Below are 21,772 nucleotides of genomic sequence, written 5' to 3' on the forward strand. Positions count from 1 at the left end.
CCGTCCCCCGCCATTTCAGACCGGGACGGAAAGCGACGCGGAGCGGCCGCCGCGGCGGGGCGGGCAAGGGAGGCGCCGGTCGTGCTCCCGCGGCCCGCTGCAGCGCCTGGCAGGTACCCGCTCTCTCCTTAACCCCCGCTCGGCCGGGACGAGCCGCCGCGCTCGCTTTCTTTCTTCCTTCCTTCCCTCCCTCCCTCCCTCCCCACCTTTCCCTTCGAGGTGGGGCAGGGGGGAGGCGGTGCGGCTTCGCGGAGACGGGCACCCCCGTTCCTCCTCCACCGTGTTGGGGGGAAGAAACACCCTCAGTCAGGAGGAGGAGGGGGAGGGAGGCCGCGTCCCGCTGCCGCCCGCGGGGCTGCGCCCTGCCCCGCTTCCCCTCCGCCGGCATCCCCCCGGAGCAGCCTCCGCCGGCCCCGCCGCCGTCCTTCCCCGCGGCGCGGGCGGTGGCTGGGCGGCCGGGGGAGGGGGTGCTGTGGGACAGGTGGCCAACGCCCTCCATGAACCCGGCAGCGGCTGCCGAATCACACTCCACCCTCCCCCCTTTTTTTTTTATAAATATCTTTTTAAATTTTTTTTTTTTTTTTTTTTTTTTCCCTAAACGGTTACAACCGCCGTGCGCGGGGCCGCGGCGCCGGGCCGCAAAGTTTGGGCGGCCCGGCCGCGTCCCGCTGCCTCCACGCTGAGGGGAGCCGGGGTGGGGGGGGCAGCGGCGCCCCAGGGGAGGCGGAGGGGCTGGGGCTGGGGGGGCCGTCGCGTTGAGCTCGCCCTGGCAAAAAAAAAAAAAAAAAAAAAAAAAAAATTGTGTCGGTGAAGCCGTGGGGTGAAGCGGCGGGCGCAGCCGCGCCTGTCCCGTCACGGGCGTTTGCGGCAGACGGGTGTGTGTTCGAAGCCGGGGGGGGGGCGCTCGGTTCGGCCCCGCTTTCCCAGAGAGTAATTCGGGCTGTCTCCCGGAGCCAGAAAGCAGCGGAGAAGACGATCTTCGCTCTGCAAGAAATACTCTTTGACCTTTTCCAGAATTTAACGTATAGTTGCCTTTTTTTTTTTTTAAATCTCTTTGTAATGGGCACCTTTCAGCTTAGTGCCCAAGCTACATTCCCTATGTATAATTTTATTAGAGGAATAGCATTCCCTCATAGCTTTTTTGTCTTGTCTTTCAGGGAGGGAGCTCCTTTCCGGTAATAGTAAAGGAACGTGATACTGAATGAAAACGCACCAGCAGCATCCTCGTTAGTCGGAACCTGAGTCTTTCTGCTTAATGTTGGTTTCTTTGTCATCAGGTCTGCTAAAAAATGACAGAATATAAACTTGTTGTCGTTGGAGCTGGTGGTGTGGGCAAGAGCGCCTTGACAATACAGCTAATTCAGAATCACTTTGTGGATGAATATGACCCTACAATAGAGGTAAACAATTTTATCTTGTACTTCTTGTGATGAGAGATTATTAGTAAAAATGGTAGTTGTTTACTTCTGGACAGTTACCACAAAAAACATAGAACAAGGCTTTATATTAAAAAGGACTCGAAGGTAATGGTCAGCATTGGACCAGCATTGGAGAGGAAATCGCTGTGCTTCTTCATCTGGCTGTGGAACAACAGTTACTGTAAAAAAATTAACAACTTTGATCAGTTAAGTGTAGTGTTAATTGCCATGTTTCATTGGACATCTTGGATGCATGTTTTTAGGATCTTGGTGACAAAGTGTTTGCCAAACTCACTTCAAAATCTTTGGCAAAGCTGTTCATGGCTTTGCATGCAACCTCTTAAATGCGACTTTCCTTTTTGATATCAAGAAGGGAAATTTGTAGTTCTGAAATGTGCATGTCAAGCTTTCTCAACTCCTATCTTTAGGATGTGTTTCACATGGTGAGAAATGTGTTCTGGAATGTTATGGTACAGGAGGCAAACATTTGGAGCCTGATTTATTTTTATTTCTTTTTAAACAGACCGGTGCCTGTTTCTGTATCTAGAAAAAATAAAGTTATGAGATATAGCTGCTGTAGTGGATTCTTTGAAACACAAGGCGCAGTTCCTCAAATTTTGAAATTGTATTTAAGCTATAAAAGTTGTGATATTTTAAAGGTTTTTAATGAGCAAGCAAGCTCTACTTTTTAAATATAAGAAAAGTACCAGTGTTGTCTGAAATCTCATGTGGATCTTTGGATTTAATAACCTCAGACTGTGTAAAAGGAGAACTGACACTATAGTTTACCCAAGATTTTTGTTCCCAGCACTGAACCTCTGTATCTTCTGACTTCATTTATATGTTTATATTCTAAGCTTACTTGAAGGAAGCACAAGTGTTTAGGCTTAAAACGTTGACTTGGAAAAGGGCTGTGTAGTCATTTTTGGGTAGACCTAAGGGGCAGGAGCCAGTGCCCTGAGGTGGTAGGAAGCTGCCTCACTTCATTGGAGCTCAGGCCTGAGTTAATGTGCCCCAGAGAGAGATGGGTTGGCTTGAGTTCACCTTCCTGTGCCTCTGTGTCCTCCTGTCTCTCTGTTGCTTGGCTAAGTACCCTCATGTACACTTCTAGGAGATTTTGTGAACGGACCTATGGAGAAAGGAAGAGTGTTTTGACTTGCACTAGGAGAGCAGGTCTTTAGATTACTACGATGTGAAATATTAAAACAGCAGCTACCCAAAACATGCTTAAAAAACAGGAAATGCACAGAACTGGTTGAGAGGGACAAGCAACATGGGATCTTAATTTTTCCTGCAAAAGGAACTTTGGGGGATGTTGGCCTTTGTAATGCTTGTTCATAATCATTTGTGTTTCTCTTAGGTTAGAGGTATGTTTATGTGTTGAAAGTTGTCATACAAAGCAATTTAGGAACATAAAACCATGAATGCCTGTATTCCTAAATCACTTGAGGCATTTTGCTGATCAACAACCTGTGTATTTTGCGGAATACCAAATACATTTTAATGTAAAATAATAAATTGAAAATACAGTTCCTTATAGAAGAACCTAAAATCCCAGAACTCTGGCTTTTATTTGGTAGTGTGCAGAATGACTGTAGCATTGTGGTGTGGTCCAGAATCAATGTTTTCCTGAAAGAAGCCTTTAACCTAATGGGCTTTACCAGCATCAACAACTTGTCGCATACAACAAACTTAATCTTCTGCAACTCCTACAAGTTCTTGTCTGAGCACTAGTTACCATTTTTGTCTTGTAAATTCTGAGACCTTGAGGATGGAGACTGTACCTTCCTGTTGTGTGTTAAGTCACCTTGTGTGTGCACCGTGCTGTGGAAGAATTGTGTAGGTAAGCCTGTAGGGAAGAAATAATTCAGTTATAGTAAGGGCAGTCTGTGATTTGGCGTGGCAAACATTCCAGAGAATGGGCTTGAAATTGGATTTAAATGCTTCAGTCCTTGCCTGGGCAGAATCCCGTTGGGGTGAGAGGGGTTGCTAGATTGTGCTTCCTGAGAGATGCAGTTGTGGTGGTGGGGGCTGATCAAAGAACAATAGCTGCAGAGTGGTTTTCGTGTAGTATGAGCAAATAAGGATAAAGTTGCTTTGACTGGTAAATAATGGCAGTTCAGTAGTGTCACTACTATTGTTTCTCACTTACTACTGTTTCTTTGGTTGCCATACGGCTGTTGCCAAAATACTAATTTTCCCTTGCAGATAAATAATCAGGCTAAATATTTTGTGGTAGACAGAGAAAAGAGTTCAGTGTTTGTTTTCCGTAGTGGATTCCATAACTACACCGTTATTGAATAGTTTTAGATCTTTCCTGTGATTAACAAAATGAAACTCAACACTTCTAAAATTCTCCTGTTGCGAGGACATGATGCAGTTAAAGAGAGGAAAAAAATACATTACTTAATCACAGATACATTTACAATGTTAATGTTATTGCACTTTTCAGTGGAATAGACTTAATGGTTCAAAAAATAACTTGTTTGGAAAATGTCAGATTTCATGGCCTGCTTGAGTATTTTATTTACTTATATCTGAACATAGCAGATGACGGGGGGCGATCAGAGGAATTAAAATGAGTGCATGTTTGGGTGGCTGCTGTTATTCAAATATGCGTACTTCCTATGTGTCTCATAATTTCTTATCTTATTTGAAGTAGATGTCCAAGCATAGATTTATAGCCAAGCATTTTTAAGTGTGTTTTTTTTTAACTGTATGTACAGTAACCCTTGTAAATCTGGCCTAATACATAGAACAGTTGGACTAGTGCCCTCTACTGGTCGAGGTTTGTTAAGTCTTTATTTACAATACCTTGTGTGAGAACGTAATTTTAAAATTTTATTTTATATTTTAAGCTTCAGCATGCCCTAGTGCTAAATATATGTCATCTTTTAAATGTCCTAGAGAAAGAGCAGCCGCCTTAGTTGCCCTTCAGAGGTTTTTTAATTGGATTAGCAAAATCCCTTTACTGATGTAGGAATACTGATATTTAAGTCTGTGTTCTAAAATGACCTACGCACCTGTGAGACTTGCACCACAGTTTAGTGATAGCATAGTCCTAGTAGCTGTGAGATTTTATTATTAAATCACTGGTATACTGGATTATTACAAAATAACAGTTACTTGCTTAGATGGGATTTATTAAGCAGTGGTTTTGTTTGGGTTTTTAAGATAAATTCCATATATAGTGTATAGCTCAAATTTCCTATCACATTTTCTTATCAGTGCTTGTGAACAGATGGAATTATTACTGCTTTAGCATAATGTTGATTTTTATGGCTTGTGAAAGGCCAATAAAAGCAGGTTAAGTGATTAATGAAATGAAATTTTTTTTTATATGGATATGGTGAGTCTGTATACTGGGGAAAAGTTGCAAATTCATATTTGGAGTTGTGTACTACTTCCAAATTGAATTCTAGTTTGAGTTTGGTTTGTACTTAATGGTGTTAAACTGGATATTTCTTCATTGTTTCTTCATTGTGTTAATTACTGCAAATCTTCCAATGTGCAGTAAAGCTAGTGGATTTTTATAAATTATTACATTTATAGATTAGAAGGTGGTTGGTTTGTTTTGTTGGTTTTTTTTTCCTTGTTGAAGGGGAGCCTGGCCATTTGGGTTCTGCAACTGTATTTTGAAGCAGAAGTGCCCCAAGTACTATAGTGGCATAACTTTCATTTTTGGTAGATCCTACGTTCTGTTTTGCAGGACTTGATAATTTTTACAGTATGGTAACACTTAAATAAGCAAGTATTATCTTGGGTATGTTTACACTGGTATTAACCATCATGGGGTGGGGGTCCCAGGAGCCTGAGCTTTTAATGTGGTTCTTCAGTTTTCTACAGTGACAAATGTGATTGCAGGTTTGATATTTTTGGGGTGGGGGGAGGCATAAAAGCAAAGTGTTTATTATTTCAGTAGCTTGAAAGGAAATCATAAGCTTGAATTTTCTCTTCCACCTCTTTCTTTTCCTTCTGCTGCAAATCTACCTTCTGGTTACTGACAAAATTTTCTTTCCAGAAGTGGGCAAAACAAAATATCATCTCAAAGCATTCCTTCTTGTATCTGTGCTGTTCTTTACACTGGTGCATCTTTACTACTACTGCTAATATGGTAGGCATGCTAAAGCCAGCAGTTCTTAAAAGTGATGGTTTTTTTGCCTCTTAAAAATAATTTTCTTTAATGAAAATTACTTAAAGCTTTTGTTCAGAGCTCAGTAGAGGGGAATTTCTTTTCCTTTGAAGTGCTAAGATGTAAAGGAATAATACAGGCTTTTCTAACACTGTTTTTTATATTTTTATACTAGCAGTCAAATTGCAAGAAGAAAAAAAATGAAAGCTTGTAAATATGCCTAGTATAATGCTAGAAGTTCTACTAGTACTTCACTGTGAACTGTGATAAAGGTATCATGGGACATGGGGGACCTGCTGTTGAATTGAAGTGAATTGGAATGAAGATTTGGGGGCTTTTGGGGGGGTTTGTGTGGGGGTTTTTTGTTTGTTTTTAAGCAATTAAATAGAATACTAACATTATTTTAAAACACACTGGAGCTTGTGTATTTGTCTCAGCTGTATCAATATTTAAACATGGCTTATATATTTATGAAGTCACCCACTTCTTACTTGAACACTGAATTGGTACTTCTGTGAAATGAATATTTCCAAAATCATGTTGGAAGTAAACTTTTATCTTTAACATAAACAGCCAATATTGTTTTACCTGATACTGTTAAATGTCATCCACGCTCAAGATAAATGTGAGATTGCAGAGTTTGGGTAGTTTAAGATACTGATTCCATACAGTTATCTACTTCTTGTTTTTTAGCACAAGCAACAGGAAAGAAGTGAGCCTTTTGTAAAAATAGGAAGAGAGAGAGAGTGCACAGGAGTAGGTGTACTGTGCCTTAAAATGAGTACAAAGGAATGAAGGTCATTTTGAATTAATCTTGAAGTTGGATAAAATTGCACCTTTAATTCTTTAATTCCCTTCCTAGGACCTTAGGTTCACTTCTGTATAGTGTTAAAAAGAACAATAGCAATATTGTGTTAATCTCTAGCTAAAGGATTTGAAAGGTAATACCAAGGGTTTGTGTTTATACCTTTTATTTGTTACAAGTACTGTTTACTGAGGATAACTCCACGGCACTGCTCAATGACCTATTTTTAAGCTTATTGATATGGTTTTATTTTGAATATACAGATGTTTATAGAAAAATAGTTATTGGGAAAGTAATGCATATGTTCTTACCACTAAAACTGTATACTCATAAAGGCCTAGCACCAAAAAGAGCTGTAAATAGACATTAATGTCTAGTTGCTTGGGACTTTGTACGGATTTTAGCCACTCGAATCAGTGACCTGCAAACTTTGAATTGATAGTGTTGAAATAATTTGTTCCAACATCTCTATGAACCGACTAGTCAGGGCTTTTATGTGACTTTGTGTTAGTCTGTTGTGGCTAAAAAGCTTGAACTTCAGATAACCCAATTCTGATAACAAATATCATCATACGCACCTGCTTAGGCATACAAAACAGATTTTTCTGTCCCAGACACTGAAGGCTTTTCATATTTCATTTCCTTTTCAGTGGCTTAGATATTTTTTTTTGGAGTTGTCGTACTCATGAACTCCTTCTGTGTCATTATTTTGTACATTGTTGTGGCACAACACTTTTGTAGACATCCATAGAATTTAAAAAATTTTACTCAATTTACTTTTTTTTTTTTTTTTTTTTTTAGTGATCTTAAACGAGGTCAAACCTTTTAAAACCAGGATTACAAGTTGGTTTAATTCTTCTGTTAACAGAGACAAAGGGGAGATGGTTTTGATCTGGATCAAATTTGTACTTTTTGTCCTCTTGTGCAAAATAAGAACAGTCTTTTTCTGTGTGTGTGCATGCACAGGTACTGTTACTCACTGAAGATTCAGAATACGGATAATAACCTGTCCTTTCAGTGCTCTTTCCACTTCTGGATTGCTGTATACACGTAATACAGGACACTTTCCCTACTGTCATTTGCCAATCTGTAAAGCTGGATTTTAACTGAAGTTTTTTCAGTCATGCTAGATTGTTAGTAAAAAACTATCTCCTGAGTTATAGGTACTTGAAATCTTACTTGTTTGTGTTTAACCAAGATTTGGTGTCTTTTTTTCTTTTCTTAGGACTCCTACAGGAAGCAAGTAGTAATTGATGGAGAAACCTGTCTCTTGGATATTCTTGATACAGCAGGTCAAGAAGAATACAGTGCAATGAGGGACCAATATATGAGAACAGGGGAAGGCTTCCTATGTGTATTTGCCATAAACAATACAAAGTCTTTTGAAGATATTCACCATTATAGGTTTGTACCTTGAAAGAAAATTGACTAACTCTTTTATTAGGTGGATAGATTGCTTGCTCTTCCATTAAATAATAGAATGTTTTCTTCTGAAATAGCATCTAAAGGGAAATTTGCAAATTAGCAATACTGCAACTTATTTGTGCACCCGTAGGTCTTGAAGTTTGGGTAATCTGAAAATCTGCTGCCTTGTTCACAGGTTAGGCAGACAAAATATCTGAAAGCTCTTCTGGTATAAAGTAATGTGACTTAGTATTTCTGCATATTCATAGTGAAAACTTATCTAAAGGTAAACTCTTCCCATGCCATAGATAACATTTTGTGCCAAGATGGAAAAACTTTTACACTTGAAATTGTATAGACAATAATGTCAGTTATTAGTTTTTGTTCTGGGGGTGGAAATACCTGTGAAGTGTTACTAGAAGAGTAGCATGTGTGAGCCCTGACACCTAAGAAGGGCAGAGACACAAAATCGGAGCTCCAGGATGACTGCTAAAAACCAACGTCTTATTAGTTTCTTCATATTATCTTTTTTAAAATAATTAGTTAAAAGTTTCAACTTATGCTTTCTTTGTCAGCTATGCTAATACAGAAATAGAAGCGGTCTCTGGTGATTACCATACCAGATCATTTCTAACTTAGTAGCTTACTTTTATACTGAATTCTCTGGGGGTATTCTGTTAGAAAGCAATGCAAATCCCACCAAAGATCACTGAATGTAGCAACATCAGTTAAAGATTAGTCCCAAACACATAATGTTAAGCTCTTCATACTTATGCTGTCAGATCTTTGTGGCTGTAGGGTGGAGGAGTGTTTTGGTATCAGTATTACCCACAAACCCAACATGTACTTATAAGCTGAAGTTGCATCATTTTTGTTATGAACAGCCAGTTACAGTTCTTCATTTAAGGTGGGAAACTGTGGCAGTTCAAAGTAGTTGAAGTCAGGAGGTGCAACTGCCCTGATCACAGAGTTTTTTTTTCCTGTATGCCAGCAAATCAGCTTATTTAATTGTGTTGTGTGCTTGTGTGAGTAGCTAAACAGGTAGGTGCCTCCCCACAGAAATAGTTTACTGTTGATGATATATCTCCCTGGAGCAGCTACGGGGTCAGAGGAGTACTGCTGCAAATTGGGAGCCAAGAAAAACTTGAACTTCATTATCTAACCAGATCATTACAAATGGGTTTCCTCTGGTTGTAGAGGAAAAGGGGACAAAGGTAAGATAAATGTCAGTGTAAGGGGAAGAAGGAGCATGGAGGTTTTTATGTGGATTCTGTGTTTTTAAAGAGAGAGTTGCAAAGGAAGGCCTTCTCAGTTTGGCAAAGAATGTTGTGAGTTGAGTGCTGGAGTTTCTACTGCGCATTCACACACCTGTGGGTGGCCTTGCAGACTGAAACTGAAGGCTCATAAAGAAATAACTGAAAACAGTGACTGTATTAACTAAGGAAGGTACTGCTGGATTATTGGGGAAGGCAAAAGTAGTGAAATTAATGATTGTTACTTGGGATTCTTGACTAGTACATCTAACTAGTATTTTAAGATGCTTTCTAATTAGTGTTTGAAAGGACTCCTTTAACAAATTTCTCTTTGAAGACCACTGGTCTGGTTCTCTACAAAGTTTAAAAACCCGTCTAAATGCAGGGTTTATAATGCTGGTTTTAATTTAAAAAAAAAAAAAAAAAAATCCCAACCCCACCAAACCAAAATCGAGACAGTATTTTATCTTAGCAAATTGAGTATTATGAGTGCTGAGTATGAGAGATAAGTAGGAAGATTTATATCAGAGCTTTTTTATAGCAGAACTTTTTTCTTTTTTTTAAAAATAAGGTAAGAAATCTCATGGTGACAGGATTAGTCCATTTATTTTTCATGGCTTTTAGTAGTGTATGTGAAGTAAAGTAACATAAAGAATGATGTTGGAACCTGTTAATTTAATTTTGTTTCATTGTTTTAAAATGTACTATATAAACTATGAATACCTGTTAAATAAAATGCCTTTTTTTTTTTTTTTTTGTCTTTTTAGGGAACAAATAAAGAGAGTTAAAGACTCTGAAGATGTCCCAATGGTGCTAGTAGGAAACAAATGTGATTTGCCTTCCAGAACAGTAGATACAAAACAAGCTCAGGATTTAGCAAGAAGTTATGGAATTCCATTCATAGAAACATCAGCAAAGACAAGACAGGTAAAGCTCAAAACTTACCAGATAAAGTTGCAGAACTCTTATGCGAATTCTCATATTGTTAGTCAAGGCATTGACAGTTGCTTGGTCATATCAATAGATACATTTCTCCAGAGTAGAAAGTCTTGCGGTGTCTCTCTCAACTCACCGACAACTGGTAATTGTTTATTAATGAGCGATTTGCTTCAGTTGCACAAACTCAAAAGAATGAGACCTGGCCTGTTAGTACTCTCCACTGCAGACAATTGCAGCCTTCTGAAGGTTGCGATAGGTTTTAATAAAATAAAAAGCACTTTTACTTAGAAAATGATTTTATCCTTAGCAATAGGATTAAGCAGACAAACAGCTAATTAGCTTATTCTGTATTTTCATTAATAACAATTTCCTTTGAGGCATTGATTCAGTGTTAGTGGGACATGCTTGGTAGACCTTTTTATAGCTAAGCAATTGACCATAACTCTTTTTTGAAATTAATGGATTAATTCCTTGTGTAAACTGATACTCTTCTAAGACTTTAGAGCTCACTGTTCGTTTATTGTACTCCACTGGTACAGGTGAAAGAGGCAGCCATTGGTGTCCTTTTAGTGCTTCTCTCAGGGTTTCCAAGGACAAAGGTGCACGTAGTCCTACATATGCCTATTCAGAAGATAAGCTATGCAGATACAGATGAAACTGCATCTGTACTTGAAGAAAACATTCCTTTTGAAAAATGCTGATTTGCGGTCTTTCTTTTAAGAGTAAATACTTACTATCAGTACAAATTAGATCAGGCCTGAGTGGCCAAGTAACTCATACTCTCTGCATAACCACATGCAACTTATGAATTGGGAGTGAGGTGTAGCAAAAGGAGGCAGATAAGAGCAGAGTACTGCAATTCGAGTAACTGCTCAATGTAACTGCTAAATAGATTCAGCTGCATCACTTGGCAGGATTTCCTCATAGACAGTACATAAGTTATTTTTGGATAGAAGAAATAAATATTTTATTAGTGCAAATTTGCTACGCCCACCTAAGCTTCTGACAAGTTGAAACCTGGACTAATTAGTGAAACTTTACAGAGGAATCAAAGGACTGTTAACTTTTGGCAACAGACAAAGTCTCTATTAGGTAGGATTAAAAGACCAGAACTACACAACTTTAATGGCTGAGAATAAATTAGGCAACAAGAGTGTTCTGAAGAATGTGGCTCACAAATGAACTGGATAATTAAGTGTTCTTGTTTAGAAGGTCCTGTATCAGTGGCTGTCATTGAGATGTTAGGATAAAAAAGGAAGAACTCTGAAATTACATTTGAGGTTTAGAATAATAGAAGTTCTGCAATAACATCTACATTTTACTTTGTTTAGTCTGTTTTACAGAGCATCAGGCTTTGAGGAAATATTTCTTTTGCATAGCCACTTTTATTAAAAGTATGTACATACAATGATGTATTTTCAAAGATTTCTTCTCCATTCCCACCTGCAGATTACTCCTACAAGCAGCCCAACCATGCCTAGCCAATACATGCTCAAAAATCACCACTCCTGTTCAGTTTTATAAGCCTTGTTTACACAAAGTAGTATCTGCTTTTTTATCTTTCAGACTTCTAAGAAGTCTGCCAGAGGTTTGTACTTGTTTCAGAGAACAATAGATCAGTCATATATGAACTGTCATTCTATAATTTGACTGCTTTTTATCTGTGACTTTTATTTCTGAAGGTGCCAACTGAAATGTTACAGAAGGGATCTGACTGTTGGCTGTTGTTTTTCAAAGCTGAGCTTTACACCCTCTACAGATAAGGAGTCCCTAAAGGTGTCTCGTGGATTTTAAAATAAAGATACCAATAGACTCTTCTGAGAATATTGGCTTCTAAAAGTTGGAACCACTAGGGGTTGTTGTTGGTTCTTTCACAGTGTTGTTCATAATGTGATGTGTTATGAAACTGCTTCATAAGATGCTGTATTAATAAAATATTTTTGAGAAGACAAAAGGGAATTGGAGGAAGAACCTGATCTTTGATTACAGCAAGATCATCTAAATATTTGTGTATGTGTTTTTGTGTGTATATATATGTATACTTATGCATTAACATATTATGATTTTTTCAGTCACTTTCATATATAAAAAAATATATGCATATATATATACACACACACCTTCTTTCAAAGTAACTTTTTGAATTGGGGGACCCAAACCATTTTGCAAGCTGCATGTGGCCCATTGACTGTACTTTTATTGGGCAGAATTCATTCCTCGGCTAAAAAGAGAGAAATAAAAAAATCTGGTCCTCCATGGTTACATGCCCAAGTATCAACAGATGTAGCTGGTGCTTTGGTAACTTCTGGAGTCTGTAGAAAGTCTGACATGAATATTTAGAAGCAAGAACCTTCCTTTCCTTTCCTGTACGCGCCCCACCACCGCACGGAAACGTCAGCACTAAGGCCCTGTGGAAGGGGCCCTCCCCATGGTCCTGCTTCCTTCCCCATGTCCCACTTCTGCTGGAGCTCAGAGAGTCAGAAAGGTTCCTGGGAAAGGCAGCAGGGGAGATGGCAGTAGAAATGGCTTGGCCACGTAGTCTGTTTTGATTGCCAAGACACTCTTTTTAAATGATGGCATTGCGTGCTCATGCAAAATGATACCTCAGGTCCAAATAATTCAGTTTTTGAGATTTTTCTAAAATTCGTAGACAAGGTTGAAAAGAGGAAGGAGAGAAATGCTGAAATGAAGTGCAGAAATAAGTGGTTCTAAAAGTTAGTACATTTGGGTTTATTTGGTTCTGACTGGCAATAAAGATGTAAACTTTAACTTTGAAAAAGGTTGTGTTTTAAGCCAAATCCGGGTGTGAATTTTCAAACAAATCATTGAGTTCATCATAAAACATTAGGTTAGTGGGCCCTACAACTTGGGTATCAGGCTACAGTTTTGGGTTTTTTTTTTAATTAGACCGCTGACTGAAATGAATATAATATAATTTATGAAAATAATCCTATTTTTAAATGTAAACGTGTCAATACTGGCAGTTTCGTAAGGCAGGTTGCATCACTTATACTCATCCTTTCACAATCCTTATGCAGAAGGGTGTGAATTTCTTAGCTTTATTTTGGTAGCCGTTTTTGCTTTTCTCTGTTTGACATAAGCTTTAAATTCAATTTTTTTCCTATCCACATGAGTGTGTAGCACCCAATATTATCAACAGTATTGATGAGAAGCAAACTTGACTTATCCCCACCAAGGCTGAATCGTGTGTTCTTTAGTGAGCTTCCACTTGCCTGTGAGTTAAACAAGGAAAAGTTGTCAGGCTGTACCCCAGATGTGGTTTGACCGTAGGATTTTGTTTTCCTTGGAGCATTTCAACTGTCCTGCTAGTGTTGAATTCAAAGGAAAAGCTGCTGTATGAGTGTTATTGTAAGAATAGTAAAGGATACACCAAAGCATCGGGTCTTGTCTTTGAGAATATGTCCTTAAACACACTTCCAAAGTGTTTAATGAAGAAGCGGACCTAAATCACAAGGATGCTGTTAAAATGGTGTTATAGTTATTTCAGCTGTCTGATGTACAACAGGTTTAGGCCCTGAAATTGTGACGAAAATAAGTTGAGAACCTGTGCCTGGTCCAATGAAGTAGTTGATGCAGTATTTACAGAACTTCCTTCCTTCATCTCAATTAAGATTAATGAATAACTGATAATTTAGACAATTTGTTTTAACCAACTTGCCATTTTTTTTAGAGCTTTGTCATATCTGTTTAACATTATTGTATATGTTTCACTCCACACCATTTTTAATGTAGTTCATGTGTACAGGTTCCATTTTAAAACTTGTTTTTCAGTCACTTATAACTTTGTCAGACTTCACAATGTGGGTTGAGTTTTTTCATGTCACTTGTTTGTTGTAAGGTAAAACTTCGCCAAAAAAGTTTAGCCCTTCCCCAAGAATATGGTCCCAAGAGGGGGAAAAAAAAAAAAGTTTGATAATTTTGAAACTAATTCTAGCATCCAGCTTGTGTGCTGAATGATGCCAGGATGCTGAGGAACAGGTTTGTTATCTACCTAATAAAAACATGAATAGGTGCAGGAAAAAAAAAAAAGGATGTGCATAATGGGCGAAATTCAGGTGGGACAGACAGCTGTAATTCTGGCACTTCATAACTTTGGAGTGATTAACTTTGTGACTTTAGTTGTGATTTTGTGCAGTATTTACTGATGTGCGTCTGGTATTTAACCATCATAATATAACGTGATGAGCTTAACACCCCTTCTGTCCCTAAACTAGTGGAAGTTCTGCATGTGGCTGAGTTGTAGTAACTGTTTCCAAGCAGTCTTTTGAAGTATTATGTCTGAGAGACAGAAAAAAAATGAGCCTTAACCTCTATGTTAAATGTTACACGAACTAGTAGGTATTTTGCAGGTTTGTGTATTTTCCAGTATTGACTCAACTGACCTTACCGCTACAAAGTTTTATGTTGAGAGTGCTTTTATGCAAGTCAGTAGCATTCTTTTTGCTGGTGTCCTCATGAATAGTTTTGACTTTTATTTGTCTAACAGTTGGTTTTAGGAGATCAACTCTGATAAAGTGTATAAAGGTGGACACGGAACACTTCTGAGAGGTCAAGGCTAATTTTCATTAGTTTCCTTCAAGTGCTGTTGGTGCAGAACATGCGAAAATTCCAATTTGTACCTTGGTCTGTGTTTGAAATAGTTTTTCTTTGCACATAGTCGTATTTTAAATTGAATGTTTGGCTGTCTCCTAGGAGTCAAAAGCATCTTGAAAACATTGCCTCAGAGTCATGGATTCTTTGGACTAAATAGCAGTTTAGACTTGGAAGTTTTTAATATCTGCTGAAGGATATTTTTGCTTTCTGTTCTGACAGCTAAAAAACCTGATTAATCATATTTTAGATATATGGTCCGTGTTCATTTAAGGAAAAATACTGAAGAATCTTAAAAGAAATGGGTATTAAAAAGACTTCGTAAGCTGATAAGACTGGCACCTGGCTCTTTAAAATGTCACCTTGTGCTAATTAAATTAGCAAATGTCTCTGTACATATTTTCTTTCAGAATAATTTCTTTCAACAGGATTCATTAGACTGTTCTTGGTGATGGCAGTAGTAGTAATTTCTTTTTTCACTCTGTCTGTGTCTCTCCCTCTCTCTGCATTGCTAAAGCAAATTACAGCTCCTGTTGGTGATGGGAAAGTTGGCAATAAATGTTGACTGAAGAATTTGTTATCTAATTATTCATGTGAAAGCTCCATAATCAAATTATGTATTTCTACTGCAAAACAGTAGATTTGCAAAAATGTTGATTCTTGTACAGCCTGTGCTTTGGCACATCGCAGCTGATCAATGTTTACTGCTTCCTCTTCAGGAATAAACTTCTATTCCTTCCAGGAAAACATGAAAATATGAGCTTTACTTGTTTTTTGCTGGGTTCTAATGGCTTCCTTTACATTTTGCAAACTCTGACCTGGAGTGTAAGACTTGACACCTTGTCAATACTTCACTATATCCTAACAGGGCATATTGTATGTACCAGAGAAATACAATCCAAGAAAGAAATAAAGTTCATTTAATCTTTAAATGCAAGTGACTGTAGTTCAGAGGAACCCTCAGATAAGCAGCAGTGTTTTAAGAATGGGTCTTAAATGTAATAACCCATGGCACAGTTCTTGCAAAATGACCTAGTAACCGTGGCAGTAAATGTTAGGTATTTTGTTATTAGGTGCATAATATTAAGATGGATTGGAGAGACAATTTGTGGAAAATCTGCCAAGCGAAAGTCCAGATTGTGTGTTTAGGTAGTAATAAAATTTTGGGGCTTAAATGGTTGTTCTCTTTTCCATGATTGTCAGTTTGTTCTATTTTCAAATAATGAATTTTAATTGAATTAACAACCCTGTTGATCTGACCAAGGAGACAACTAATGAGATTGACAGTAAGGCAAAGGAGATATGCGCTCTCCCCTTTAAAAGCTGCAGCAAAACATTTTGCATCTTGTTATAAGAAGAACATCCTTATAGATTTATCTAAATGTTTAAGTTTATGCACAAATATAATCAGTTATAAATAACAGATACAACTGAAAGTTGGTGCTGCACCTCCTTATCTTGTATTTGTGTAAAGATATCTCAGTCCTCATACTTTTTTTTTTTAAATGTTTATGGTATCCTCATCTCCAAATGGCCTAAACACAAAGCTGCAGAAAGGTAGGGTGCGAGACCAGAGAAGTGAAACGTGAAGCTCTGTGTCATCCCTGGAGATCTCTTAACCAGAGAAGAATCTGAGCAGCGAAACTTCAGGCGCTGTTTGCCCTTCATTGTTATTAGGGGACCCTGCTGGGTGCCAGAGTCTGACGCAGAGAGAGCAGCTTGGGTTGGCCTTCTATGTGGATGTTAACCAAGCTCTGAAACGTGATCATAATCAACTTGTTGCTTTTTCTGCTTGGAATAATAACTTTTGTAATTGCAATAAGTAATCACTTTTGAAAGTTACTCTGAAATATAATACAGTGAAGGTGCTTCATAGAAGCACTTTGCTGTGACTGAAATATCCCTTTTCCTAAATCTAATAGCTTGCTCTGTAAAGTAAGTAGCTTTAAAATATTGCCCCAAATTTGGTATTTTTAGGAAGTTTTTTTGCTTTCTAACCCTTTAGGAAATTACCAGTTTAGACTTCATCTATACTTTGTTAGTTTGTTCCACATAAAGAACATAAACGAGCTTACTTTTCTTTTTCTGCCCAAACGGTTACAGTTTCTAACTTTGGTTAAGAAGTGAAAATAGGGGGTTAACTGTGTGTGTCTATAAGTACTCCCCAGTTAAGAATCTAATAAGGTTTTGTGCCTGCTAAATACATCCATGCCCACAAGAATGTGTGAAAAGATTCAATAACACAACTGGTATTATTTTCAACGCAGTACGCAATGGAAGAAAACAATTCTTATTCTTTTTTGTCCAAGTGTTATCTTGTATAGTAAAAAAGGACAGCTTGAAGTATAGATATCCACAATAATTGGTAATCAATAAATTGAGCATCTCTTGTTTGCATTAAAAAGTATTTATCAAGCAGCAAATGCGCAAGCCCAGCATTTTAAATATATAAATGGAGATCCATATACTTCTCTCAAGTAAAGCTCATAATTTCAGTGGTTTTTTTGTTGGTTTGGTTGGTTTTTTGTTGTTTTTTTTCCCCCCTGCCATGGGTGTCCCAATATGTCACAATTATTAATAAAGCAGTTTCTTAAGGAGTTGTGTTTTACAATGCAGAGAGTGGAGGATGCTTTTTATACATTGGTGCGAGAGATTCGACAGTACAGAGAGAAAAAAATCAGCAAAGAAGAAAAGACTCCAGGGTGCGTGAAAATAAAAAAATGCCTTGTAATGTAACAGGGTAAGTTTTGTAATATAACAGGGTAAGTTTTACAAATCACTTGTCAAATGAAAATGATTGACAGTGTCTTGCAAATCAGACATTTTATGGTTAATTGATGACATAATTTAATATGTAAAACCAATCAGATTTCAGTATAGTAGTTCTGAATAATATTCCTAGCAAACAATCAAGTACTATGGATTTGCTTTGTTTCAGGGTTTTTGATAAATAGATTAACAATAAGGCTTCACTGCATATCAAGTTCTCCATCTGTGAAATGGAGACCTGGTTTTGTGTGCAAAGAAGTCAAAAGGAAAATGTTTTATTACAGATATATTGCAGATACTGTTGAAGTGAATATTGGTTGGATCTTCAAGCTGATGAACTGAGGGGAGAGGATCATAATACTTAGAGTCCTTCTCAGATGTAGAAACGAGAGGTTCCTAATAGAGCAAAACAGTATCTGGCTAGTGGCTGATGCACAGAATTTCTTAATTCACAGGCCCTTCCTTATGCTGTGTCATTTTTTTTCCTTGTTCTCCCTCAGCTTAAAAAATTACAATTTCTAGAAACACACTAGTCAGCGATCCAGATTTGGACAAAATAGAAGTGTGTCACTTTTTTCAGAGCCTTGACAAGGGTCAGGGGTGGGGAAGCAACAGTGAAGTAAAACTGGAGGAGGATGGTGGATAAAAACCAAAAACCACCAACAAAAAAACCCACCAAAAACCCAATACCCAAATTCTCATAAAGTAATTCTTTATCCACATATTCCACTTCAAGGAAGAAAAGGCAGGATGAAAGGGAAGAAGCAATCGTGATATGGAGGCAGTGCTAGTCTAAACAGCTTCCAGTGCTTTTTGAACAAACTATCAGAATAGGTACTTGCATATATTAATATCCCATTAATTCTTTACCTCTTACTGCACCATTGCAGAGAGTGGGCTGTTACTCCTTAGATGTTTGTTTAACAGGAAGATAACCTGGAATTTCCCACTTGTGTAAAAGAAAAACTGTTTGCTTTTCAAAGTGCTTTTTTCACGCTTGAGAACATCTTGCAGAGAGGTAGTGGAATTTGACTTGTATCCTACAGAGACTGTCACAACTGTAGGGATATTCCCTTCAATAAGGGAATTTTATTCCTTTTTCCAGGGGGAGGGAGGAGGAAATTTAGTTCATATCAGTTTTAACTAGATCTGCTTAGGCTTGTTATATTCTCAGCTTTTGAATGATGAATCACTGCTTTGAGATAATTCTTTTGATATTTGCTTAAAAAAAAGTATACTTTTGTGGTACAATTGGTATCAAAGGTTTCCTTTGCAGGAAATTGGAAACATCAGTTATGAAGCTCCCCAGTCTTGCATCCAAATATCTTAATAAAATTGATGCCATCAAGACACACTGTTTTCTTCTTTCCTATTTATCAAGACTGACTAAGAGCAGCTTGGCAAGATTACTCTTGATGAGAGTGAAATTGCTTAAGCCTCCTTCCTGTAGCCTTCTGAAAACCAACATTGATGTTTCTTGCTGCCATAGCTCAAAGTAGAAGTTCTTTTTGTATACTGGGACTTCAAAGATGCTGAATTCTGTCTGCTTTTCCTTTCCATGGACTTCCTTGGGAGAAGGAGAACACAGTGATGGGAATTGTGGTTTTCATTATTTTTTCAGTGGAAGCATCTTTTCAGATTTTAAGGTTCTTTTAAGGTAGCTCAGCAAACATATGCTTCCTTTCTGTCAGCTTCCTACTTTCTTTCTGTTTCTTGTGTGTTTTGGTTTTTATTTTTTTTTTATTCCCTACTCAGAAAATAGTCTTGGATAGAAGAGTCCAGAACTTCAAGAATATCTGCTCAGGGAAGGAAACATTTGTCTTTATACTTCAGTGAATTCTACATGGTATTGATAGTCATTTCAAAACCTTTTATTTAGGAGGCTAAGCTGGAGAAAGAGTATTCCAAAATTATTGTGATTCTAGTAGAATAAGAAATCGGGCATTTAAAACAGTCTGGCTTGTATTGCTTTCCATTCAGTAAGAAGATATGTATTATTCCAGTCTGATGCATAGTAGACAGCTAAAGAGAGCAGCACCGAATGATGTGAGTCTTCCAGCTGGGATTTGAGACTTCAAGAATATTAATGATAACACAGTTTACAGTGATAGGCAGTATTTATTTTCTGGTTTTTGTCTGTGGATAATCAAATGTGATAGTTCAGTATGTTTTGCTACCTCTTGGAACATTTAGTTTATCTTCTTGCTGCTTGTGGAATGTCTTCTTAGTTATATTAATCATCTACAAGGTAACTGGCAACTTTGACTACCCAGATCACCATTAATTGCTGATGCTTTCCAAGAGGTTCATTCCTTTGGCTGTTGCGCAGTAAGGCAGAAAGTACATAACATCTTATGCTTTTGTCTGTAGTTTCCAACTAGCAAGAAGGAATTTGCAAAACTCAGTGTAAAATCTTCAAAAGATCTCTTTCTGGAAAGCATTAAAGTTTTTCCATAAAAAGCATCCTATAACAAAAAATTTCTCTGGGGCATAAATTAGACATCTAGATAATGCAATTCAGATTGAGTGGGGTTAATAGTAAAATGTTTGAATTACAAAAGGTCTAGATTTGAATTTTAGAAATTCTAGATTCCTGATTAAAACTGTAATTTAATGATTTTTCCATAGTAGTACAGAGGTGTACAAATAGTTTCTCTTACTCATAACTGATATGTATGTATATATGTATTATGTATTTTTAAAAATATAAAAAGACTGTTTTCTACAATTTAAAACTTGTTTAAGGGTCTATTTTTGGGGCTGGGGAATTAAGGAATTCCCAGTTCCTGATTAATTTAGGGTTTCTTGTTGATAGGCAGGTTAGTTGCCCAGTCTTGTGCATGCTTGTAACCATGTCGCCAGACTTCTGTATGGTTGTGAGTGGTGCTCCAAAGAAAAGTTAGAGGGAGGAGCAGGCTCTCTCTGGGGGAACAATTCTGGTTTTTCTGTTCCCTTTGCCTTTCATAGTTGCCCTTTAGAAAATCAGGTGCCAGAAGCGAGCTCTGTGAGCGCACCTTTCTTGAGGCGGTGTGGTGTAGTTCTGAGCATGCACAGTGGATTTGGAGTTTTGAATCCTGAGACTGGGTTTGAAGCACTCATTCAGTACATCTTACGCTTTCCAAAAAGCCTGCATACAATAACTCCGTTGTTGGAGGAAGGTCAGCTGCGGGCAGGCCCTTCTCACTGAAAGAAGTAACAAGAAAGGTTGATTGCCTTTGATCTTACAGCACTGATGCCTTTAGGGACTTTTCTGTAAACAGAGTATCCACAACTTGCATTTAAAATTTAATCCACTGAAAAGTAGAAGACCTTCAATTTATCTTAAGTTCTCCAGTTCTAATTCACAAATTTTCAAATTGTAGTTTTGTATGTTATATTACGTTCATTACCTGAAGTCAAGAGGAATTGCGGCAGGACCAAACTACTACATAAATAATAATTTTAAAGGCTTGGTCTACAAAGGTATAAATTCAAGGACAAAAGCTAAGTCAATTCCCTAGTATTTTGCAACATGCGCTATATTTAAAAGATAATCAACTTCCTAGGTAGAATAAAGATTTCAACCTTTATTGTGAAGTCATGTGTTTAAAGGCCCGTAATAGTCTTTGGATATTACTTTATACAAGATATTTTCTCTGTATTTACTTTAAAAGCAGTTTAATGAGGGAGGGTTGCTTGTAGAAGAATATTGTGCAGAGGTTTTTCTTGTACCATTCCTGTGTTCTAAGAATGAAACCGTTCTTCTCTCTGCTGTGATTGATTCTTCATCCCTTCCTCCCAGCTGGCTGGCTGAGGTGAGAACTGCAGTAGATAGACTTTGAAACATCGCTGCTTCTAGGTTGTTTCCCTACATGAATGTTGCTAAATGTTCACTTTGTACATTAATACTGAAGTTACAAGGAAAATACATTAACTCGCTATAAAATAATACCAAGCATTTCTAATTCTCGAAGATTCATGGGGGACATGACCTTTTCCAGAACCAAGGCTACTTTTCCCTTAGGCATGCTACATCAATTTTGTTGATCAATAATATTTTAGAATGTTAATAAGTTATTTGCAAGTGTATGTGTGTATTACAAGACCTTGCAAAAGTGTGCTATTAGTATTGGGAGGCAGGCTTTGATCGAAAATCAGTTATTTGTAAATGTTTTATGAACTTGAAGGTGAAGGTTTTAAATAAATTTAGGTTATACTGGAAGCGTAGAAGTGAAGCTATTTAACACCTCAGTATTGCTTGGACTTCCCATATTAAGTTTCATCACCATTCGGTGTTTGACTGAAACAGTAATGAGTTAGGTGACTTTTGGCTTTTTGTTCTCGTGCATTTTTCAGAGTTCAGGTTCAGTTCTTTTACTTGAAGTAGGCATTCAGGAGTAAACAGACGGTTAATTTTTATTGGCAACTCGAAGGCAAGCTCAGGAGCTGCCAAGAGGTAGGA

The 21,772-nt window shown here is 37.7% G+C and overlaps 1 protein-coding gene across 2 annotated transcripts in view; it reads left to right on the forward strand.

The window, feature by feature from the left end:
* KRAS (KRAS proto-oncogene, GTPase) overlaps nt 1-21,772 on the forward strand; it is a 26,712-nt gene continuing 4,940 nt past the window's right edge. The window contains exons 1-5 of one of the 2 annotated variants that reach the window (XM_065653055.1): nt 1-113; nt 1,278-1,400; nt 7,581-7,759; nt 9,780-9,939; nt 11,634-11,879. In XM_065653055.1, the coding sequence (XP_065509127.1) occupies nt 1,290-1,400; nt 7,581-7,759; nt 9,780-9,939; nt 11,634-11,714 (531 nt within the window). In that variant the 5' untranslated portion in view covers nt 1-113; nt 1,278-1,289 and the 3' untranslated portion in view covers nt 11,715-11,879. Of the gene's footprint in view, nt 114-1,277; nt 1,401-7,580; nt 7,760-9,779; nt 9,940-11,633; nt 11,880-21,772 lie in introns of those variants that run through there. The other variant, XM_065652977.1, reaches the window with a different exon arrangement.

This window comes from Caloenas nicobarica, chromosome 1, assembly GCF_036013445.1.
Source record: "Caloenas nicobarica isolate bCalNic1 chromosome 1, bCalNic1.hap1, whole genome shotgun sequence".
Classification (NCBI taxonomy): domain Eukaryota; kingdom Metazoa; phylum Chordata; class Aves; order Columbiformes; family Columbidae; genus Caloenas; species Caloenas nicobarica.